Source organism: Danio rerio, chromosome 4 (assembly GCF_052040795.2).
Source record: "Danio rerio strain M-AB ecotype USA chromosome 4, GRCz13ab, whole genome shotgun sequence".
In the NCBI taxonomy this organism is placed as follows: domain Eukaryota; kingdom Metazoa; phylum Chordata; class Actinopteri; order Cypriniformes; family Danionidae; genus Danio; species Danio rerio.
In genome coordinates, this window is record NC_141024.2 from 71,221,162 (window position 1) to 71,247,587 (window position 26,426).

The 26,426-nt window shown below is 39.5% G+C and overlaps 1 protein-coding gene across 1 annotated transcript in view; it reads left to right on the forward strand.

Annotated features, from left to right (window-relative positions):
* Positions 1-26,426, forward strand: part of si:cabz01054394.5 — a 263,846-nt gene that overhangs the window by 44,906 nt on the left and 192,514 nt on the right. The window contains exons 5-6 of the mRNA XM_088650170.1: positions 5,353-5,753; positions 6,006-6,097. Of these exons, the coding sequence (XP_088506296.1) occupies positions 5,353-5,753; positions 6,006-6,097 (493 nt within the window). The remainder of the gene's footprint in view (positions 1-5,352; positions 5,754-6,005; positions 6,098-26,426) is intronic.

Genomic DNA, 26,426 nt, shown 5'->3' on the forward strand with positions numbered 1-26,426 from the left:
TAAATATATCTAAGGCCCCGTTTACACGAATACGTTTTAGTTTTAAAACGCATAAGTTTTGCTACGGTTACGCCTTTCGTCCACACTACCCTAGAGTTTTCGAGACCTGAAAAACGGAGCTGTTGCTCCGTGCCAGTGTGGATGGAGGAAAACGTAGACATCTAAAAACGGAAGAGTGGCTGCAGACATTCCTCTGAATGGGGCTTTTTCTCAATATTATGTAGCCTACTCACAGTTCAGTCTTGCATCCTTTCCTTGTAAGTTCAGACTTCGCAAGTTTGATATGGCTATGTTGTTTCACTTACTTAACAATAAAATGAAAACATGATATAAGGAATTGCCTATTTACACATTGATATTAGCAGCTTTACAGACACTAAAAATGTTGAGGTGTTGTGTAGCTATATATTTACATGAGCGCCATCTTCACTGTATGCATATTAGGCTTGGGCGGTAATGCGGTAATATGGTATACAGCGTGGTCTAAAAATAGCAACGGTGTCCGTTTCAATACCGTTATACCGTCATAAAAACAATGCACTTGAATAGGAGACAAGTATTAAATAATAAATATTATCTATTCATTGCCTACAAATCCATATGCGTAAATTGTCATCACGGGACAGTGTGGAGGAGAGAGAGGTGAGGTGACGAGTCGCGCACCAAGTGACCTGCAGTTTGGCAGTATTTCCGATTTCAACAGAATGAGAAGAAAGACGAATAAAATACGAACTAGAGGTCTGCATTTCCACTGCAGGAGTTGTGGGACCCGACCAGATTTCTTGCAGTTTGGGAATAAGTTTCAGAATAAAGCGTGGGAACGGTCGGTAACTCTGGTGTGATTTGATAGGAAGTAGGCGCACGATCTAATCATATCGCTGCCGATCGAGCGAGCACACGCGCATCCGCGTGGATGCTGTTTATGTGTGTGTGTGTGTGAAGAAGAGAGCGCGTCCCATGCAGAAGAATACGAACAAGACAGACAGCTGACCGCAAACCTAAGGTCGCATATACGGTATTCAGTTTATAAATGGTTTAGACACAAGCTAACAGTTTGATGATGCTGTCTGAGCCTTACGTCATAATCTTTTATTATGCACGGTAATACCAGATACCGAGGTAAAATAGGAAGGAGGTTTGACGGTATCAAAATTTGGATAGCGCCCAAGCCTAATGCATATTTATAACTAAACGGAGCCTATCCCAGGTGAAAAAAATATATAATTAAATGCAACCAAAATACCCGCAAATACATTTTTAGTACATTGTTATTTTTTTGTGTTAAATAAAAGTTCGAGGGTTTTACACTATAAATATACTAATTATAAGTATGTTTATACTTCAGTAGGACTTTAGTACACTTGACAAAAGTATACCAAATACCAGTAATACTTAAATACATTTTTAGTGTACTACAATAAAGTACACTACAGAAAAAACATCCAAAAGAGTTTTATTAGTGTGTTTTTCAAAAGTGTGCTTTAAATGCTTTGCACATTAGTTGGTATTTAGTACACTGTTTACATACTAATCCTAAGTTTAAAATAAGTTAATATATAAAAAATCTATTAGTAATGTATTGTAGTAGAAGTACATTTTCCCAAACGTTGTACTTAAGTACACTTAATATGAATGCAATATTATCACTAACACATAAATCGATTTTGAGTGCGGTAATTTTAAGTTTTTAAGTAATTTTAAGTAGAAGTACATTTTCCCAAAATGTCTTTACATTTCATATATGTGCTGTAATGTTGCATCTTATTTATATTTTTGTGTTCTCAGTTTTTACTAAGTTTTTGTTCCCTTCCATAAGGTATTTTTTGGACTTGTGGTTTATTGCACAAAAAGATTAAAGTGTTTTGATGAAGCACAGATGCTGTCTTCTTTGTACACACATTATCCCAGGTAAAAAAAAAAAGTGCACTAAAATGCACTTTATTTAAGTATACTTAGTACACTTTTCAGTACTGTACTAAAAGTGCTCTATTTTCGCACACTAATTTTGTACTTAATGTACTAAAGATAGTATTAAGTATATGTTAAGATCAACTTCTGACCACTCGCCTGATACTTTAACTACGATTCTGGACTTCCCTTGTATGTCTGTTTGCACCTGTATTGACCATTGCTTGCCTGACCACTGATTAAACCTGCATGTGGATCCTATCTCTGTTGTTTGTGTCACTCCTCCGGTTACACTAATACAACTGTTTTGGATGTTTTTTCTGTAGTGTACTTTATTGTAGTACACTAAAAATTGATTTAAGTATTTCTGGTATTTGGTATACTTTTGTCAAGTGTACTAAAGTCCTACTGAAGTATAAACATACTTTTAATTAGTATATTTATAGTGTGAAACCATCAAACTTTTATTTAACACAAAAAAATAACAATGTACTAAAAATGTATTTGCGGGTATTTAAGTGTATTTTAATTGCATTTAATTATATATATATATATATATATATATATATATATATATATATATATATATATATATATATATTTTTTTTTTTTATATATTCTTTAAATGTTTATTATGTTAAAAGCACATTTTAGATCAGCTTCATTTTCTCTCATAATAGCACAGTTGAGTACACTTAGATGTATTAGGTTTATCTTAAAATGTACTTAATACTATTTTTTAGTACATTAAATACAAAATTAGTTTGGGAAAATCGAGCACTTTTAATACAGTATTTAGCACACTTTTTTACAATTTGTAAATTCTTTTAATATATTACTATTATACTTCAAATTAGTCATAAATATATTTATATGTTTAAAATTAGGGTTTAAGTGTATTTTTAATTGTAACTAAACATATTTTTTAAAATGCAGATATAGTATGTTTAAAGCACATTTTAGTTCAATTTCAGTGTGTCTCAAAATAGCACAGTTGAGTGCACTTAGATGGTATTAAGATTATCTTAACATATACTTAATACTATCTTTTAGTACATTAAGTACAAAATTAGTGTGCGAAAATAGAGCACTTTTAGTACATTACTGAAAAGTGTACTTAGTATACTTAAAGTGTTTTTAGCACACTGCTTTCACATTTTGTATATTCTTTAAATATATTAGTATTATGCTTTAAGCTATTCTTAAATATATTTAAATGTTTAAAATTAGGGTTCAAGTGTATTTCTAGTTGTAAGTGTAAGTGTTAAAAGCACATTTTAGTTCAATTTCAGGGTATAGCACAGTTGAGTGCACTTAGATGGTATTAAGTTGATCTTAACATATACTTAATACTATCTTTTAGTACATTAAGTACAAAATTAGTGTGCGAAAATAGAGCACTTTTAGTACATTACTGAAAAATGTACTAAGTATACTTAAATAAAGTGTATTTTAGTGCACTTTTTTTTTCACCTGGGATAACATTACTGCCTCCTTTCATTTTCATTGAAAATACGAAACATACCCTGTCTCTTTTGCTAAATATCAGTTTTAATAACCAATAATGGCCATTATAAAAGTATAACGTACAATAAGTTTAAACAATAAAGCAAATAAAGGCAAGCAATCAGTCAATATGCAGCATCAGTGTATGTGCTTACATAAATTCATATATTAACTTATCTTTGCGCTCAGACCTGAGAACAAGCAACAGATTCAAAAGACCCAAGTCTGGGAATATGCCGTTAGATAGAGACAACAAGATGAATTAAATATCATGTTTAACAAATATAGTGAGATTAGATCCAGCGGTAGATTCTTGATGAGACGTCTGACGTGCACTGCTCTCATTTGGGGAGGTTGCTCATTGCTAGGGCCAGACGGAATCTGCGGACGTTTTTTGCTATTTCTGCGGAGAATTTTGGTAAAAATCTGCGGATTTCTGCGGAATTATTTTGGGAGTATCCAGCGGAGTATCATAACTTACACTTTAATATATTAAACAAAAAGTAATAAAGTACTGCATAAAAACTTAATAAATTCAGATTTACACATTTACTCAAGTAAATAAACAGAATTTATAATAGGCTAAAATTCCGCGGAAAATCTGCCTGGAGCTCAGACCTCTGCATACGCTGCAGTGCATGCCAGAGTGTGTGTGTGGTCACGTGATGTGCATTTTTTTTAGCAGTGTAGTGTGGACGGAGATCTTTTTAGAAGCGCTTGGTGAAACGCCGATGTGGATCGTTTTCATTCTAAAATGGGCGTTTTAAAACTAAAACGTATTAGTGTAAACGGAGCCTAAAGCCTGGTTTATACTTCTGCGTCAAGTGACCGGCGTAACCCACAGCGCATGCAACGCGCGTGGCTGTGCATTTATACTTCTGCGCGCTGTCTCTGTCTGCCTGCATTAACACTTCCAAAACGCTAGTTGGCAGTGAGGTGTAAATGTTCCTCTGTGTCGAGTTTCTTCGCTACTTTTTTTGCATTTCCTGAACACTTCCGGGATGTACAAGTGACTCAAACTCGCTCATTTTGAGGCAGGAACCGGCAGACGTGCAACAACTTTAACTATGAGGTAAACACAAAACAAAACTTTCCATCCGGAGCTCCTTCACGGTACTCCACACTTGTAAACAATCGCTCGCGCGGCGTCGCGCCATTCGCGCGGCTCTCGGTCCCGCCCTAACTCGTCAGCGCTACCAAGCTGACCAATCACAAAGCTTACGCTACGCGTCGTTGCGACGTGTAGTTAAATTTTTTGAGAGGTGCACGTCAGTGACTGCGATGGCCACTGCTACAACCTTGATCAAACGCACCTGTCTTTAATTACCAAGTGCTCCTTTAGATGCTACAAATTTGGTTTAGTTGTGTTTGATCAGGGTTGGAGCTGAACTCTGCAGGAAGGAAGGTCTCCATGAACAGGGTTGAGCAACCGTAGTATAAACAGTTTAAGATTTGTACGAAGTCCTGTGCTCACCAGTTGTTTTTGAGGCAATATGTTGGATTTAGGGATAGGCTGTGTCCGAAATCGCCTGCTGCTCATTAGGTACTGCATTCGTACTTGAATTTACTAATCGACCGTTAGATAAGTGTGTTCAATACAGTATGAACGTGAGTAGTATGAATGGAACTGAATCCATAATTTGTCATGACCACTAGACCTACCAGCGTCAGCTGCGTCGCTTCACTCCCATTCATGAATTTTCTCACGGTGCATCATAGGATAGCGTAGCATCCAGTAGATGCGCACTTCAGAAGTAGTCTGTCATCCGGGTACTTCTCGCATACTGTTCATCGAGTACTATCAGTTCGGCCATACTACTCGACTCGCATACTGTTTGTAGCATACGATGTAGTATGGAAGTATGCGATTTCGGATGCAGCCATAGTTTTTGTGTCTGAATCTCTGCGAGATTAATCTGATGTCATCTTTTTCATTAGATTTGATGGCGCTGAAAGATGAGAGTCAAGATCTCAATGAAACGGATGAGAAAAGTCTGTTAGAGAACCGAGAATCAGTGACTGCGGAAAAATCCACAATGGCTGAGAAGACGTTCTCACCCAAAAGTGAAAAGACAGATTCAAACGGTGAGTTCAGCTGCCGCCAGTGTGGGAAGAATTTCACAAATAAGCAAAACCTCGAAGTCCACATGAGGATCCACACCGGAGAGAAGCCCTTCAGCTGCCAGCACTGCGGGAAGAGCTTCAACCAAACTCAAAACCTCAAAGTGCACATGAGAGTTCACACCGGAGAGAAGCCCTTCAGCTGCCAACAGTGCGGACAGAGTTTCACGCACAAAGGAAACCTCAACGCCCACATGAGGATTCACACCGGCGAGAGCGCCTTCATCTGCAGTCTCTGTGGGAAGAGCTTCTCCAGGAAGGAGAGTCTGAACACTCACATGAACGTCCACACCGGAGAGAAGCCTTGCATATGTGCTCAATGCGGAAAGAGGTTCAGCTGTAAAGAAACTCTTAAGTTCCACATGAGGATCCACACCGGAGAGAAGTGCAGCGTGTGCCATCACTGCGGAAAGAGTTTCAACCACAAGCGAAGCCTCAACACTCACATGAGACTGCACACCGGGGAGAAGCCCTTCATCTGCTCTCAGTGTGGGAAGAGCTTCACCACCAAAGGAAACCTGGAGGTGCACATGAGGCTTCACACCGGAGAGAAGCCCTTCACGTGTGTTCAGTGCGAGCAGAGTTTCACTTATCAGAGAGACCTTAAAAGTCACTTGCAGACTCATTCTTGAAGGAAGTAGTGAGGTTGATGACATTTATATACTTCTGTTTCAAACGTACATGGATGATCTGGTGCTGCCTTCGCAGAGCTGGAGACCCTTTGCTCTAGCCGGACGCACACAATTTAACTACACGTCATGGCAATGCGTAGTGCAAGAGCTGTGATTGGTCAGAATGGTATCGATGATGGGTCTGGGCGGGTCCAAGAGCCGTAAGGGAGGAGCAAGCCTGGTGGCGCGAGTGTTGAACAAGTGACGAGCTCCAGATGGATACTTTTGGTTAGCGTTTACTTAATGATTCAGTTGTTTCAACTCCAGGTGTGGCATGGTGGCTCAGTGGTTAGCACTGGTCACTGGTTCGAGTCCTGGCTGGGTCAGTTGGCGTTCCTGTGTGGAGTTTGCATGTTCCACCTGTGTTGGCGTGGGTTTCCTCCGGGTGCTCCGGTTTACCTCACAAGTCCAAAGACATGCACTATAGGGGAATTGGATTAACTACATAGGCTGTAGCAAATCAGTGTGTATGGGTGTTTCCCAGTACTGGGTTGTGGCTGGAAGGGCATCCGCTGTGTAAAACATATACCGGAGTAGTGGTCCACTGTGGTTACCCCTGATGGAAAAAGGACTAAGCCGAAGGAAAACGAATACATGAATGTTGCCAGTTCCCGCTTCTTTTTTCCTTGAATGCGTGTGAGTTATGCGCCACGTCAAAGATTGTAGAAATACAGAGACTGTTTACTGACATTACTATGTATGGGGAAAAAAGGAACGCTCAGGATGGCCACCTAGCGATGTAAGTCCCACCTTTTTCTGGTCGAAATAGCTAACTGTCGGTCTTTATAACTATGCTGTTCTGTGGGGGAGGGGTCTGTAGAGATTCGTTTGTTACGCCAAACTCTGTCGTTTCGTGACTACTGTGAGCCTGCGTTAATTTTGACCAGAGAAAAAACATCACATATCGTGTTCTTCCAGTGTTGTCCTTCAGTCTTAGCTCAAGTTTTATCTGTCCTTAAAGTCCACATGAACCGGAAGCTGCGACTGTTTTTTTCGTATTGATACGCGGTTCCTAGAGAAACAGAATATTAAATGAGAAGACAGTGGGCGTGGCTTGTTTTTCCTACTGCGAGCCGATTGGACGTAGTAAAGTAGGCGTTTCATTCAGAAAGGGTTTGGAGAGAGTTAGACTCCTCCTCATTTCTGTTTGTTGTCAAAATTACAGCAAGAGGGGCGTAGTTAAGTATGTTAGCCCCGCCCATTACCTCAAAATCATGCAATCTGACAATTTAACTGAAACAAACAGGAAGTGCATTTTCAAATTTTGATTCAAGATTAAAAAGGGCAAACTACTTTAGTTCTTAATGACATGCACAGATGAATCGCTCACCACAAAACTAGCAATGTGAGCTAAGAAAATCATATGGTTAGTTTTAATTTAATTCGTTCTTTAAAGTGTTTAAAACAGCATCCTGTTGTTACCACGGAACAACTGTAATGTGGCAGGTCAGCTCAGATTTGGTTGTTGATTTGAACTATGTTGTTTTTTTTTTTAGGTAAGCAGATATGGAGATTTTAGAATGGCCCATTCATTTAGACAGGAGTTTGGTTTTGGATGTACTGGCCGAGGGCTTTGCAAATATGGCCGCGGAGTGAGCTAAATGTTGGCTACTTCTACAGTAAATTAGCATTTCACGGATTTCTGGTGTAAACTTAAAACGCCTGTGAAGAAACTCAACACAAAGGAACATAGAAACCTCTGCCAGCTAGCATTTCGGAAGTGTTACTGTCAGAGGAACACAAACAGAACGCAGAAGTATAAATGCATGGCTACATGAAACACATGCGCGGTGGGTTAGGTGGTAAAAATCTGATGACTTCTCATGTCCACGGCAAAGTCAGAAGTTGGACAGGTAGTATTTAGTGTGAACAGAGCTCTTGTGAAATGCTGAAAACACTATTTTAAACTGTACATGTGTAAATGAACAGTGCCACTCTTTATTATAATGGTGCGTTCACACCAGACGCGGAAGAAGCGTCAAGCGCGAGTGATTTATATGGGAAGTCAATGCAAAGGCACGAATGCGGCGCGAATGGTGCGGCACGAATTGACCGTTTTGCGTGTTTACTGTATAGATCAGGGGTCTCAAACTCATTTTAGCTCAAGTTCGAAAATCTGAACTTCAGCAGACATTCGCGGCGCATTAACCAATCAGGAGCTTGCTCTTGTGGGGGCGTGATTATAACGTAGCTCTTGTTGTTGGTGTCCCGAGGGAAAATCCTCCTGCCGACACCGACAACAGTTCATCAAACTGGGCTCTGCTCAGTCAGAAGCACCGCTGAATGCTTCCATCAACCGGGTTAAGTTTCTGGAGGGGTTGATGAAATAAAATCCATGTTAGCCATTTAGCTACAAAGCTACAGTCACTAGGCAGACAGAATTGATTAAGCGGGTTTGATGCGCAAATGTAGCGGATTTGACACGCGAATGACGCAGATTTTGACGCGCAAATGAAGCAGATTTTGACACGCAAATGAGGCGGATTTTGACTTGTAAATGAAGCGGATTTGACGCGCAAATGAAGCAAATTTTGATGCGCAAATTAAGCGGATTTTGACGCGCAAATGAGGCGGATTTTGATGCATAAATGAGGTGGCTTTTGACGCGCAAATGAAGCGGATTTGACGCGCAAATAAAGCTGATTTGTCGTGCAAATGAAGCGGATTTTAATGCGCAAATAAATTGGATTTGACGCGCAAATAAAGCGGATTTTAATGCGCAAATAAATTGGATTTAACGCGCAAATGAAGCGGATTTGATGCGCAAATGAAGCAGATTTTGACGCGCAAATGAAGCAGATTTGACGCACGCGCAAATTAATCGGATTTGTATGCAAATTAAGAGGATTTGATGCACGAAGCAGATTTTGACGCTCAAATAAATCGTATTTGATGTGCAAATGAAGCGTATTTGATGCGCTAATGAAGCAGATTTTGACGCGCAAATGAAGCAGATTTGACGCACGCGCAAATGAATCGGATTTGTATGCAAATTAAGAGGATTTGATGCACGAAGCAGATTTTGACGCTCAAATAAATTGGATTTGACTCGCAAATGAAGTGGATTTGATGCGCAAATGAAGCAGATTTTGACGCGCAAATGAAGCGGATTTGACGCACGGCAAATGAATCGGATTTGTATGCAAATTAAGAGGATTTGATGCACGAATGAAGCAGATTTTGACGCTCAAATAAATCGGATTTGACGCGCAAATAAAGCGGATTTGATGCGCAAATGAAGCAGATTTTGATGCGCAAATAAATCGTATTTGATGTGCAAATGAAGCGTATTTGATGCGCAAATGAAGCAGATTTTGACGCGCAAATAAATCGTATTTGATGTGCAAATGAAGCGTATTTGATGCGCAAATGAAGCAGATTTTGACGCGCAAATAAATCATATTTGATGTGCAAATGAAGCAGATTTTGACGCTCAAATAAATCGGATTTGACGCGCAAATGAAGCGGATTTGATGCGCAAAGAAGCAGATTTTGACGCGCAAATAAATCGGATTTGATGCTCAAATAAAGCGAATTTGACGCGCAAATGAAGCAGATTTTGACGCGCAAATAAATCGTATTTGATATGCAAATGAAGCGTATTTGATGTGCAAATGAAGCAGATTTTGACGCGCAAATGAAGCGGATTTAATGAGCAAATGAAGCGTATTTGATGTGCAAATGAAGCAGATTTTGACGCGTGAATGAAGCAGATTTTGACGTGAATATCTCAACTTATCTGCGCATTCCGTGTCTGGTGTGAGCACAGCATCAAGGGAAGCTCCCATTCCACTTAGCACATGACCAAAACTAAATTACTGAATGTAATGCTCAATGAATCTACAAATTTCTCTCTTCCACTGAGTGGTATGGTTCAATACAGTACAGTATTATTATTGCGGTTATCTCCATTTCCACTGTCAGAAGTAGAGCTGCATGATTAACTGAAATTAAATTGAGATCGCAATTCAGTAAAAGCTGCAGTTCTCATGCATATGACACGGCTCTGTAAACAGCAGTAAAACTCCAAAGGCCAGAGGGCGCTCTCATGTAGAAACTGCAAAAATATTAATGCGGTCAGGAAATCAGAGCAGAGCAGAGGATTTCACTGCTTTTATTGAGTCATTGTGACTAATAAACACACAGATGACAAATGATTACAGAGCTGGCTTTCCTGACAAAATGTGCATGAGGATCGCCTTAAATTAATCATGTAACCATAGTCATAAGTACCAATATATATTAAACCATAGCACTTTTAGATGAGTACCAAGAACAACAGTGTGGTACCAAAGGGTGGAGCTAGACTTGCTGCTGAATGCTGATTGGTTTACAGAGGATAGTCACAGTGCTTGTTATGACCCAAGCACTACTGTCTTGCATGTTATTTGCTCTTAAGTTCACACTGCAGGATTTATACGGATCCATCCTGCAGTATGAGCACAGCAGAAACTGCACACTACACCTCAGATAGTCATGCAATGTGATAACAGCAGCGCTCTGACGATTATAAAAATCATGCAGTGTGACCACTGCATTTTTTTTAATGTTCTAGGTACTGCCTCCTTCCTAGAAGGTCACCTAGCTGTCATCGATATATGACAACACAGCTTTCCTGTCCATCACGCCTTCTGTGGAGACTGAGGTTTAAAAAGCAATGCTGTAGGAAGGAGACAGTATTGTTTTGGGCTGGGGCTGATGGATGTACGTGTTTGTGACCACGTCTGTTGTTTCTACCTCTAGTTGATTAAACTCTGTATTAAAACTGCTCACTTTATCTTTGCCCTAAAACAGAGGTGTCCACACTCGGTCCTGGAGAGTTTAGCTCCAACCCTAATCAAACACACCTGAATCAGCTAATCAAGCCCTTAATAGATATACTAGAAACTTCCAGGCAGGTGTGTTGAAGCAAATTGGAGCTAAAGTCGGCAGGAAACCGGCCCTCCAGGACCGACGTTGGACACCCCTGCTCTAAAATAACCCTCATGTCTTCTTAAAGGGATAGTACACCCAAAATGAAAATTCTGAAAACCGGGGAACCCGAGGAAAACCCACATGAGAACGTGTAAACTCGGCACAGATGCATCGGCTGGCTTGGTAAGGACTAGAACCAGTTATGTTCTTGCTGTTAGGCAACAGTGCTAACCACTGGGCCACCATGCCACCCATCTAGGAAAGAAGGAGGAGTAGGGGTGGAAGGGGGGATTCTTCAAAACGAAGATGGTTGTGATATGGAACTGAGGGTATTTATAGTGGCTTAGGAATCGTCAGATTGGTGAATCATTAATTGAATAATGCTGGACCGGCTGTGATCAATCATAAGCGCAATAATCTTGAAATTAGTTAATAAATAAACTTCACTTTGTGTTCAAAAGAAGAAAATAGGGAAAATCAAACTGGTTTGAACACGTCAAAGGTGAATAAATCATGGCAGAGTTTTAATTTAGGGTGAACTACAGGTATGCCTTTATTTGCTGGAAGAAGTGGAACAGTGTCAGTAAGTCACTAAAGCTCCACATATCTGCACTTTGAGTCTTTTGATGCATTATAAACACTAGTTTAGTGGTTTGCGCTTCTTTTGTTCGTTTTGTTTTTATAGTATGGGTAGTGCGGGATGGGTTTGTTTTTGTAAATATGTGTAAATAGTTGGTTGTTTGGGAGTATCTTTGTGTCTTGTTTTCCTTTTCCACCTATTTTTCTACATATTTTCTAATAAAATTTTCAACTTAACTTCTGTTGGATTACAAAAAAATTGTCACTTGTGCTTGCAACAAGCCAGGAGGACGAAAGCACAATAAGCTCCACTTTAAACCCTTGCGTATTGTCAAAATTGACTACACATATTATGATGGTGGCTGTTTTTGCCTCATTGACTTCAATTTTAATGACATTTTTTGATTGCAAAGCCATGACACCATATGATCACGCATTGGTGGTGGTTTTCCCTGTTGGGAAGAGGTCAAATCAATGACTTAAAAACTATGGACGACGCGACAGCACCTTTTCCCATTGAACGTTTTGAATGCAAAACGCCTCGTGACGGACACAAACTGTCGCAAAACACCGCTGATATTGGAGCCTGGGCATGAGCAGATGGACTGCGCAATGTACTCGTTTAAACTGTCACTGACGGAGATAGAAACGTCAAGTGTTGTCTAGTATTATTATTGGTATCATTTATATCGTGAAATGTGTGAATTAGCCTGTAAGTTTTAAATATATATATATATATATATATATATATATATATATATATATATATATATATATATATATATATATATATATGCGAATCATTTAATTAGAAAAGTGCCCGTTTATTTATTTAATATATGGAAACAAAAATGCACTTGAATATAGAAAGTGTTTTTTTCTACAGTAAACAGGGCAGTTGAGCCTATTTGGCCTACTCAGTACTCAAATGGCTATCCCTGTCTATGTAATACAGTGTAATACTAGTATATAACTCATATTAAACAAACATTTTAAAGTGTATTACTATTAAACTACTACTTATAAATGTAATTTAAGGCTTTTTTTACTTGATAAGGAGCTGAGCCCCCCTAAAATGAAAATCCTAAAGTCGCCCGTTTAAGATGCGGATCACCATCTTGTAAAAAGGGTCCATAGACTTTTCTTGAAAGGGACTTTGCTTTAACATAATAAAAAAGTAAATATTTAGTTGAACTATCTTAAGGCATTTGCAAGCAATTCATTAATGCTTGCTGTAGCTTGACTCTTTAAGGGTCATCACTAAAAAAGTAACAGCAATATGGTGTTATGTTATATGTTTACAGTTTACTGCCAAAATGCACAGTGACATTTATATGCATTCTTTTTTTATCAATCTTGTAACTATTTATAATCGTCCAGAGTGTATCTGATATAAGTGTGTTTTCCCATGAGCTTCACAGTTTAGTCTTTAAAACTCAACTTTTGCAGATGTTCGTTCTCTTGGTGTTTGCATTTTCTCTAAATTCCTCCGGACTTTTATGTTGGAGTGGAGATGTGACGTCATAAAGCTGCGCCGCTCGCCTGCATCTGTTTACAGACAGAAGTGTTGTGAACTTGTGATTCTGCCTAAAAGAGGTTCGTGATTTTCTCATGATCTAAACGACAAGAGATGCATGAACAATTTGATCGTTGTCACAAGCCACTGTAAATTAGTTATGCTTTATTGATGTATTATTTAACGTCAATGAATGAATACCATGTGAATGAATCGCGTGCACGTTTGGAAAACAAAGCGCGTCTCATTTGTAGCTCGTTATAGGATTATCAGTTTAGCATCTTACAAATTTACTCGCTGGCTAGTGTTCATGGACAACAGCACAGGTTTATTAAACTATGAATGATCTGAACCAAATGGTTCCTTGAACGATTCTTTAACAGTAACTCTTATTGAGGTAAAGTTGGTTGTATGTTCGCACATTCGTTAATTTAACTGTCTCTATATTGTTTACCACGCCATTTTGAATATTCAATCAGAATTAGCATGTGTATGACTTCAAAACAACACCAACACTATCTAGTTGACTGTAAACATGGCTGTACTTTGATAGTCATTGGATGCTAATATGATTTCCCAAATTAGACTTTGCAAAAAAACACTTTTCTGAAAGGATATCATCAAGCAGAATGTCTGAATATCCGAATATAAAACCAACTTTACCTCTTTTTAATGTATGAAGTTAACAAAGTACAAAGATTACATTGTGCAGATTACAGATTAGGAAAAGACAGGGGGAAAACTAAATATACGAAAACTATATATATTATTAAATATATAAATATATTTAATAATATAATAAATATATATGTGTAGAATAAAGACAAAAAGACAAAAGACAAAGTTGTATAGACATTAACAGCACATTTTTACCATTTAAAAAAGACGTATGACCATTTTCAAAACGTAGAAACTATAGTCGATAATCGACTGTAGTCAATGTATGAATGGAAAATATGCCTGTTATAATAAATATATTAATAATATTTCTGAATACAAGCTTAAGTTATAATAACCGAAAACGCTAATTGCTTTCTGACTTAATCCAAAAACTTTAAAAGGCCTATATATTCATGCACAGAAAAACATCTACAGTGGTTTCTTCCATTTTTCAGATCATACTTTTTTTTATCAGTTCATGTATTTGTATTGCATCTATGTAATATTTAAAATACTTTTGAGAGATTCCATGCAAATGTCAACCATGCCATGAAAAAAAATTCAGTTTTCACCAAAATAGAGAAACGGTTTCTACATTTTTTTGTTTACAGTACTTCAAAAATACTCTTAAATGTAATGGTCAGTGTTACAAACTATTATATTTGAATTACCAAAATCACACAAGTGGCAGTTTCACATCCGTCACATCCATAACGAAAAAGTGTCACATCAATAGCAAAGCTTTTTCCTCATATATGCAAAAATGTCAACTAATTTGTTCTATAGTGAGCCAACTCGTTCGTATCTGTTTGATTAGCTTCATTTCTTTGGGTTGTGCATAGGGCTGTGCATAAATATCGATCTATCGCAATAATTTCTTTCACGATAGCGTATCGATAGTTCAACCTGAAGTATCGATTCAAGTTGTGCCAAACAACCTCCTCCTCTGCTCTAGTAGATGTCGCTAACTCGCTATCAACAAACCGCTAGTATGGTATCAGAAGTAAGCGCGGTTTGTGAGAATAAAAGCCTTTGAATATTTTTCCAGACACATTTAGCTGCTAGAAGATAGTCAGGTAACGTTTATATGTTCTTCTTAATGCCAACTGTGTAAATAATCATCGATGAGATGCTTATGATAAGCCGTTGTTTGTTTACGTTCGTGTGCCTGTGAAACCTGCGCCTGCACACGCACATATTATGAACATCTCGACATGCGAAAGTGATCCTGCGAAAGTTGTTCACAATATTGATCATCCACAGAGTTTGTAATTTAGTCAAATGTTTACAAATACAAGAGCAGCCGTTTAAAGCTCATTTGTGGTGAATGATGTCAGAATTTACCGGTATTTTGGAATGGATGTGTGAATGCTCTTTTCCGGAAAATTTCCGTAACGTCCTCGCCTGTGTGAACAGCGCTTTTTTGAATATACCGGTAAAGTCGTTCCGGAAATTTTCCGGATATTTACCGGTATCACTGTGTGAAAGGGGCTATTAACTGCATAGGAGGAATGGGACATCAAATGGAAGGACCTGTCGTTGTAACGAACAACGCGTCAAACATGACCATGGCAGCACAGCTGGCCGGCACGTTGCATGGAAAATGTTTCGCGTGTGCCATCAATTTACCTATCTGCGACCAGTTTTCACTGCAAAATGTTCACGATGCTGTCAGTCGCACTGTCAGTTTCTACTAGCTTACCGCATATCAGAGCACTGTGCTCCAGTTTTGTTTACTTGATGAATTTTAATTTATTTTACTTGCTTTAATTTTTCGAAATGATTTCATTTATACGTGACTTTAGTGGCATATTCATTTTAGCGAAGTGTTTAATAACAATATGCATTTAATTCACCTTATTCTCAGCTGTCGAGCGGGCGCTGCCATTTGAATCTTTTTGTCTCGCGACTTCCGGTCACATTCACTTCCATTCATTTTTTGACGTTAACAACTGCTCGTTACGCTGCTTGATGTTGCAATTTAATATTTTCTTATTATATTATGCTACTTGGTCTGTGTAGTCATGCAAACATTTGTTTGTTGAGCAAGTAGTTTGGCCATTGTCCGCCGTTTATTATTCCTTGTCATTTCTCCCATAGGCGACTGAATCGGAAGTTCTAAGACAATCGCGAAAACAGGCGCACTTCCGCATTTTAGAATAAGGTCAATACAGTTCAGTGAGTTCTCTGTTCATGGATAGAAAACGAATTGGAATTGGAATTTTTATTTGTCTGCTGACTTTGTCAAGCTGTCGATATAACATGACACACATACTAATACAAACTATGTATTAGTTCGTTAAATCGCAATTAGCTTGTTAAATCGCAAATCGAAAACGCAACATCTGTCGAAAATATCGCAGTTAGATATTTCCCCCAAGTTGCACAGCCCTATCGTCCGTGTTGTTTCAGTTTGTTTGTGTTTTGGGGTCTCATTTATAAAACTTTGCCTAGAAACCTTTTTCAAAATGAACGTAATGTCAAAGTAGTTAAAGTAAGTTCAATCAAGTTAAAGTAGTTAAGTCAATGTTCAAGTTAAATATGTTCACTTGTGCCTCATTCACACTAGCAGCGACTTTGTAGATGTCTGACGCTCTGTGTGGCGATCTGCTGCAAACACAGGCCTGTGTAGGTCTACAGCACGGAGAATACAACCTGCCTCTGAGTGAGCCAGTGTTGCCAGATTGGAAATGTCAAAGTATCGTACCCGAACCTCAAAATGATCGTATTTGGAGGACAATTATCGTCAAACGAAGAGTATACAGCTATTATCTAGACAATAGTGTTTTGAAACAACGTTCGAATTACCAAAATACAAAAAAAAACAAAATTAGGCGTACCTTAGTGGGAAGGTTCCAACTCCACCTTCGAGTCGCTGTGCTGTGTGTGTTGCCAGATGTTAAGGAATTCATTTTGGGGGACAAATACATTGTGCTGGTTGGCTTGAAAGCAGGGCACCCTCCTGAATTTTTAACATACTCTGAGGTGTGCATGTGCCTATTCAGAGTATCTGCAATGAGCCGATTTCACGGCTTTGTTTTGATGAGATTAACTTTGGAAAAACGCGTTCACATGACGCGTTTGAATGGGGAAAAACGAGAACATCAAGGGCAGACTCCCCAGTCATTCTCACCTTTAAATTTTTTATTTTTAAAATAATTACATTTTTTAATTAAATTTTTTGTTCTAAAAAAAAAAAAAAAAAAAAAAAAAAAATATATATATATATATATATATATATATATATATATATATATATATATTTCTTTTGCTTAAATAATCAACCTCAACCTGAAAATGACTGACTTAAGGCTGATTTATACTTCTGTGTCAAACGCCGGCGTATGCTACGGCGCTGACTCATAGCCCTTCGCCGTGGCCGTCGGCGTCGCTGACATGCACCTCTTAAAAATTGTAACTACACGTCGCAACGACGCGTAGCGCAAGCTCTGTGATTGGTCGGCTTGGTAGCGCTGACGAGTCTGGGCAGGACCGAGAGCTGCGCGAATGGTGCGAGCCTGATGGAGCGATTGTTTACAAGTGTGGAGTCCCGTGAAGAAGAAAGTTTTGTTTTGTGTTTACCTCATAGTTAAAGTTGTTGCACGTCCGCCGGTTCCTGCCTCAAAATGAGCGAGTTTAAGTCACTTGTACAACCAGGAAGTGTTCAGGAAAAGCAAAACAGCAGCGAAAAAACTCGACACAGAGGAACATTTACACCTCACTGCCAACTAGCGTTTCGGAAGTGTTAATGCAGACCAACAGAGACAGCGCGCAGAAGTATAAATGTACAGCTACGCGCGTTGCATGCGTCGTGGGTTACGCCAGTCACTTGACGCAGAAGTATAAACCAGGCTTTAAGCACAGCCGAGCGCAGCAGGAATGCTAACTCACGAGAGAACGTCATTCTCCACGTTGATCGGCTGAGAAATGTGACGTAAGATGAGATAGGAAACGTGTCCAACTCCATGTTCCCCTCACAGACAGTAGACAAGAGATGCAGCTAGATCAATAAGTATAGGAGTCCTAAGATTACAATGAAAATCATTTTAAATGCCATAAAATTCTGAAATTATCGTACATTATTGGATTTCTTTCATTATTGATCATATAGAGGTCGAAATTATACAAATTGGATAGTTATTGTATGTTTGACAACACTGGAGTGAGCTGAGAGAAAACCACATGAGCTTTCCTGGTGCTCCTATTGGCTGTCGCTCAAGAAAATCGCTCTGCATTTGCATAAAGTTGAAGGATTTGCAACTTTGTTGCATCACTCCATATGCCCACCTTGTCTGCCACGGTTGTTCGCATAGACCAGGGCTATTCAATTGGCGGGCCGAATCCGGCCCCCGAGGAACTTTGTTCCAGCCCTTCAAACAGTGTGACCAAGACATAAAAATAAATTTAGTTCAGTCGACAAACGGCCGCTATAGTTTTGAAGTTACATGCGTCTGCTCAATAACAGCATGAGCTGCAGTTAAAGGCTGCACAGAGCGTGAGTCATCACAAGCGAGTGGTGCGGGCAGCCGAATGCACTGATATTGATAACAGGGATGCAACGATTAACCGATTGCACGATTAACTGCACTTTAATTCGTCACAGTTTATTAATCAGTAAGTCTTCTCTAAGCCGCATTTCTGTTGCACGTAACGAAACTAATCCACTGCAAATGCCAAGTTGCCTGTGCGCTACTTTTAAGTTTGAAGTACACCGAGGCTAATACACATGCACTTTATTAGCTATAATTAACTGTAAACTAACTATAACTTTTATAACTATAACGATTAACTATAGCAGCGGCCGTTCCCATATCATGCCTTTTCCGCTTGGAAGTTTGTTATTTCTAATGTAAGAATATGACAATATGCGGGCGCCAGCGGGGCGACGCGATTGCATCTTTCTGGGCGCATGCAATCGAGAACATCCCGCGGTGAGAGTTGTGCGTGCCTTTCAGTGCGATGTAAGCAAAAGATATGTTAGACAAATTATTAATGATTATGTATGCACCAATGCAGATGGCAATAACAGTTCATCTAAATAGTGTTACGAATTAAATAAAAAATCCTTAATCAAAAAGAGATGTAACCAAAAACGTAACAAAATAACAGGGATTAAAAAGATAATCCCTGGTGCCCCCGCGCTCTCTCTCCCCAAAATATACCAAAAACACAACCACTGAGAATTAACAAGAAAGTATATGATTTATTTACAGAAATAAGGAGCAAAAATAACATCAGGAGGGGTTCAGCCAAAATAAATGACAATAAAACAAGCTAACTAAATTAGATTAAACTTCCCTAGAAAACAAATAAAATAAAATACAGAAAACTTACCTCCCTACTAACAAACACAGGAGAAAACGAAAATAACAAATAAGGCACCAAACCTCCCTGCATGCTCCAAGCCCGACAGGGAGACAGTAAACCGGGTTTCAATCGCCGGTTAAAAATTAACACAACGGCATCTCAATATACAAGCAAACACTCATGGAATCACGTTCTCCACTGAGAACAAGCGGGGAAAATCGAGAGAGAGCGGGGAGCCATCGAACCCATGTTCTCTGCAGGTTTTTATAGCCGCCGCCAATCATGGTCCGTCCCAACGTAATCCGCTGCACCTGCGAATACTCAGAGTGAGAAAGCGAGAGAGAGCGAGAGAAAGAGAAAGAAAGAGCGCGAGAGAGAAACCACACACAAGCCTACACTACACTACTCGTAACACCTCCCCACCAAAAAGATGCAAACAAGCAGTTTGTATCTACCCAACTAACTTAAACCTCAACTTCAGCACCTTGAACTCTGGACAGCGCATGCGCAACCACATTTTGCGAACCTTTCTTATGCCGTATATCCAAATTAAATTCCTGGACTTCCAAAGACCATCGCATTAATCGCTGATTTGAATTGCGCATCCTATCCAAAAAAAACAAGAGGATTATGATCAGTGTACACACGAATTGGGAACGAACTTCCACCCAAATAAATCTCAAAATGTTGCAACGCTAAAAGTAGTGCTAAAGCCTCCTTCTCGATCCAACTATATCTGCGTTGACATGCTGTAAATTTTTTTGAGAAATAGCACACTGGATGATCAATACCCATCTCACTTTCCCGAATTAGAACAGCTCCAGCCCCAGTAGCAGAAGCATCCACTTCCAATTTAAAGGGACGCTCAAAGTCCGGTGCTGAAAGAATAGGAGCGTTACACAGCAAATCTTTTGCCGCACGAAATGCCTGATCACATGCATCAGACCACACAAAAACTCTTTCGGTGCTCTGAAGATCAGTTAGTGGAGACACAACACTAGCAAAGTTACGGCAGAATCCTCTGTAGTATCCTGACATACCCAAAAATCTACGCAACTCTCTTTTATTCCCTGGCACTGGGAATTCCACAATAGACGCAATTTTTGCAGAGAGCGAGAGAAAGAGAAAGAAAGAGCGCAAGAGAGAAACCACACACAAGCCTACACTACACTACTCGTAACAATAGCTACTTACCTAATATAAAGCTTGAATTTACATTAGACGTGATAACAGTGAAACCAGGATTATTCTTCAGACTATATAATCGTACAACCAAAATCTATAATTGTTGCATCCCAAATTGTTATGCAGTTCAAACTAGGGTTGGGCATCTAAGCTATAATGCCGATCCGATACGCATCTCGATACAAAGAATACGATCCGATATATTAGCGATACATTTGTGACATATTGCGATGCAACACGATACGATTCACACCCATATCACGATACGATGCGATAATTCAGCACTAACTAATTAGATCAAGTTTATGAGATGATGTGAAAGAGGATGCTGTGCCATTGAATGAGTTTGATTATTTATAAACCAAGCAAAACCAAGACTTTTTTTACAAACTGGCTCTTCTCTCAGAGCCAGATTGTCAGTTTACAGTAGAGGGCCATTTTAGAACATATAGCACATATTATTTAAGTATTTTCAAGATAAACAGAATGTATAAGAGCAATATATATTAAAAAAATATGTATATATTTGCACTCTTTCAACATAAATAAATTTAGCATTGCACAACAAGAATTGTGATTTAACTTTTCAACTATGAAAACAAGTTTTACAAAGATATATTTTGCCACTGATTATTCAAAACTTAAGGTTGTGAACTAGCAGTGTTATGCTGCTTTGAAACATCACTGTCACTGTAAACAACAGGCTAATAAAAATATAACAAACCAGCAATCTTCTTGCTGTGAGGTGGTCAAACTACCCACTGTGCCACCGTGACACCCAATTATTTTTATCATTATTATTATTAATATTATTATTATTATTATAATTAAATAAAAATTAACAGGAGGAGGTGTTTAAAACCTTCGTTCTCCGTGACACTAGGCTGAATATCTTTGCAGATGAATAATGCAATAGCATTCGTTATTGGCGTAGAGCGCACAAAACTGTTGCGCACGGAAAAAAAAACTTGCAATGCTTTTCTCACCACTTTTGGAGCTGGTTAAAGCAGTGCGAAAGCCGGGGATGCAGAAACACTGGAAGATGCTTCCACAACAACACCGTAGCGCCGCTTCAAGTGAGATATCAGATTAGTCGTACTGCCCGCGTATTTTACAGATGCGCGGCACATTTTGCAAATTGCATCTGTCCTGTCATGTCGTCCATCCTTAAATCCATAATGTTGCATGCCATACTTTAGATTTAAAACTCAGTGGGGAATATGTTTGTTTTGCTTCTCGCGCTTTCTGAGGGCGCACCACTAGCTTCATCCGCACACCTGATACACTGAGTTGTAGTGAAAGTGTACACATCCGCAAATCCGTTGCTAAGGCTTACTTTATGTAGGTCGATTAAATTATGCGCCAAAAACAGGTTGACAACTCTTGTTAATAAATAAAAAATACATTCTATATTAAAAATATAAGCTGTATCTCGGAAAAATCGATGCATCTCGCAAAAACCGATGCATCTCGATTTGCTTCCAAAATTTCATTCATCCTCTGCTGCTCAACCGATGCACTCGCATCGTGCACGCGCATGACCGCGTATCGATACATATCGGTTAATCTTCCCATCCCTAGTTCAAACATATGAATGTGTCTGAAGAAGCCTACTTCAGCAATGCACTGTTTTTGTTGTGCTCTGAAATACAACATTTGAACGTTTTTTTTTTTTAAAAAGTCTATTGTAGAAGGCAGTAATATTATGTAGTTTCAAAATACAATATATTAACATTTTAATGTAGAAAAAGCCAACATGGGTGTCTTAAGGAGCAAAAATATACAGCATATGGGCTCTTATATGCTGTTGTGTCATCACTCATAGCAAGTCATGTCTCTCCGGCCCTTCGTTTGGGATGCTTATCAGGAACCGACCCCCATGACAAACTAATTGAATAGCCCTGGCATAGACGGTCGCCGGAAGTTGCTTGCTCTCATTTGAAATGAATGATCGCTCGTAGTGTGAATGAGGCTTTGGTCTTTGTGTTTTTGCGCTGCAGAAACATGAGCGCTGTTCTAAAAACGCTGAGCTGTAAGCCTTTTTTGCACCGCAGCATTTTATTATTATTTTTTTTGACGGTTGCAATGATACAGAGTAACCCCTCTGTACTAAAGTCTTCAGCAGATTACACCCATTGCTGATGGTAAAACGCATGCTCAACCCCTCACTACATTGCATGCGATTAAAAACGCGGCACTACCATTGACAACAACAGAAAACAAACGCTCAGTTCGAGAGGAAAACAAAACACAACGCTGGACACTCTACTGTCAAGCAGGTTTTGTTTATAAATAACAACCTTTGGATGGAAGATAGCGTACAGACATTTCCACCGCCATTTTGTGCGTACGCCATGTTTATAAATGAGTCCTCTGGTTATGAACACTCAAACTGACTCTCTTACTATTTACATTTAGCAGACGCTTTTATCCAAAGCGACTTACAAATGAGGACAAGGAAGCAATTTACACAACTATAAGAGCAACAATGAATAAGTGCTGTAGGCAAGTTTCAGGTCTGTAAAGTCTAAGAAGGACAGTATTAGTAATATTTTACCAAGACTGCTGAACCAGGGAGCTGATTAATGAACACCCCGAGATTTATTCGGGTATTTATTTTTCATTTACAGAGCAAGAAGCGACTGATTATAAAGATGGCGTTCATTAAAGAGGAGAGCGAAGACGTGGAGATTGAGGAAACACTGAACGTCAAACAGGAAGAAACTGAAGAGCAAATAGGTTGGTTTTTCATTTGCAAAACACATTTAATTCTCAAATGTACACCTTAAAATGTACAGAAGTTTATTTTCATAAAGCGTCATATCAGTGTTTTAACTGAAGCAGCTTTATTTGACATGGAATGGGTTGCATATAAAACAATTCTGCTGTCTAGTACCTTGGTGACAATGCGGACTTATTGATTCAGAATTTGTCATCTGTGATTATCACACGTTAAAAACATGCAATCTCACTGTTGTCACACATTGCAAGGGCATTTTTATTTATCATAAAATATAAATAGCTAATTTTAGAAATATGAGCTCAGTATTTTCCTTTTTCGTATTTCGATTTTTAAAAACAGAGAGAGGTTTACAAAATCATCTTCACTGCTTAAAGACACAGCATCTAGCCTTGTGGTAAATATCGTGATTATATTGTATTGTTAAAGGTCCTGGATGTAAAATTGACTCTTCTAAATCATAAAAACCATGCTAACATAAGAAACATGCTAAGTGAACACACTTGTTTGTCTGAAAAATAATGCTAATGTCAGTTATTCTGCTTTGAAAATAAATGTGCACTGTGTCAGAACGGCTGTCTTCGTTTTGGTCTCTATAACCAGCCCACTGCCAGTTTACTCAATTATATTCAAGCAACCTGAGTTGCCTTGGTAGAAAGCTTAGTGCATTTGTGGATAACGTGGCCTCTGGACAGTAACAGCCTTTAAAATGAGATGCAGATTCAGAGGTATAAATATCCACATAGGGTTGTTTTCTCCCTTTTTTTAATTTGGACTGCAGTACTCAGGTCAATCCTACATACTGCACCTTTATTACAATATTGAGATCGTACCTAGAGTTCAGTAACAAGATGTGTTTCTACAGACACACATGGTGCAACTGTGCAACCAGGGCCGGCGCGCCCACAGAGGCGACCTAGGCGGCCGCCTAGGGCGGCAGTATAGAGAGGGCGGCGTCTGCGACACCTCCCTTACCACCTGCGTCCTTAGTTATGTCCGCGACACCTCCCCTGCGTCCTCAGATATATTCGCGCATAGACGATAGAATAGAGAGGGCGGCGTCAGCTTCACCTCCATCAGCACCCGCGTGTCCTCAGTTATATCCGCACATAGGGCAGCAGAATTGAGGTCCGCGACACCCACGCGTCCTCAGTTATATCCGCGACACCTCCCCCGCGTCCTCAGATATATTCGCGCATAGACGATAGAATAGAGAGGGCGGTGTCAGCGTCACCCCCATCAGCACCCGCGTGTCCTCAATTATATCCGCGCATAGGGCGGCAGAATTGAGGTCCGCGCGTCCTCAGTTATATCCGCGCATATGGCGGCAGAATAAAGAGCGCATTGTCCGCGACACCTCCCTTCCTCAGCACTTGCGCATCCTCAGTTATATCCGCGCATAGGGCGGCAGAATAAAGAGCGCAGTGTCCGCAACACCTCCCTCCCTCAGCACCCGCGCTTCCTCGGTTATATCTACGCATAGGGCAGGAGAATAGAGAGGGGGGTGTCCGCCAGTCCGCGACACCTCCCTCCCTCCCTAAGCACCCGCGCGTCTTCAGTTATATCCCCGCATATAGCGCCAGAAAAGAGGTCCGCGACACCTCACTTCATTTTCATAACCGGTCACTTTCGTTTTCACATTGGGGTTGAGGGCGGCGTGATCGTCCTCTGCCTAGAGCGGCAGTTCAGCTTGCTCCGGCCCTGTGTGCAACAACCTGAGTTTGATTCCAGCATCTAGTCTTAACTCATGCCATTCCACATTTGATGTCTCAACCTATAATCTTTTCGTTTCGATAGTTTGTGCTAGCTGATTTAGAAACATTTTCCAGGCTGTAGGGAAATATACAATAGTTAAACATCAGCTCTCAGCTAACCATTTAGAAAGAGAAAAGCAGAGGACCTAATACTGATCCCTGCAGAACTCTGTGTTGTGAGAAATTTAGTGAAGTAAAGAGGCAGATAGATCGATTTCTTTTAAAAATAAATCATAAAGTGTCGAACAAAAGCTTGTGGTCTGTTGTCTAATAGTGATGGGTCGTTCATGAACGATTCGTTCATTTTGAACGAATCTTCAATATGACTCGGGAACTACGAGTCCTGACATGGAGTGATTCGTTCATCTGCGCGTGCGCACATTTGTGCAGGTATCGTTAATTTCAAGTCTTCGTCACATTGGCAGAAGCCAATCATATGCATTTTAAGCCGGAAAAAGAATTGATCCGCTCACCTCTCGAGTCCTCGATCGGGTCTGAGGTACTCGTTCATCACGAGCCAATCATACGCGTTTAGAGCCGCAAAAAGTTTCGATCCGTTCATCTCTCGAATCCTCTATCGGGTCTAAGTCACTCGTTCATCACAGGCCAATCATACGCGTTTAGAGCCGGCAAAAAGAATTGAACCGTTCATCTCTCGAGTCCTCGGGTTTGAGTCATTCTCTCATGTGATGAACGAACGATCATGGCTCCTATCGGCTTAGACTGTGCATTGATTAGGATTATATGTGACTGTCAGTGTAACGTAAATGGATTTGAAGACATGAAGAGGTGAGCTGAGCAAAGAGACAACAATATCTTCGTAGACAAAAGAGCAGGTAAACATTGAAGTATTATTTTCTCCTTCTTATATTCTACTTATGACTTATTTGTCATGTGATTAACCTTTTGGGTTAGTTGTAGATGTGTTTGGAAGCAATTCGTAACATTTTAATAATATTTTTGGCAAATTGAACCAAATGAACGAAATGACTCGAAAAAAGATTCGTTCATCTTGATAAACGAGACTCGAAGATCCGAGTCAGTAAAATGATCCGAACTTCCCATCACTATTGTCTAAAGATATAATGGCATGTTTAGAAATATGTTGCTAATCGTTAAAAGCCGAAAACACGTTAACTCAAGAGCAGTACTGTATTTACAATTAAATCCTGACAGATTTTCTTCCCAAAAATACAGATTCTCTGGAAAACTGAACATAGTTCTGAGTCCGATTTAATGTACTCAGAACAATGTATTTAAGTCATAGGCCTCGAACTGGATTCCTGGAGGTCCACAGCTCTGCACAGTTTTGCTCCAACCCTAATCAAACACAGCTAATCCTAATAATCAAGGTGTTCAAGACTACTAGAGACTATTCAGCAGAAGTGAGTTGGAGGTGGTTGGAGATAAACTATGCAGAGCTGCGGCAATCCAGGAATTGAGTTTGAGACCATCGAATTGAGTAGTCCTCCTAAGGCATGAGTCTCAAACTCAATTCCTGGGGGGCTCCAAACTTAATCAAACACAGCTGATCCAACTAATCAAGGTCTTTTAGACTACTAGCG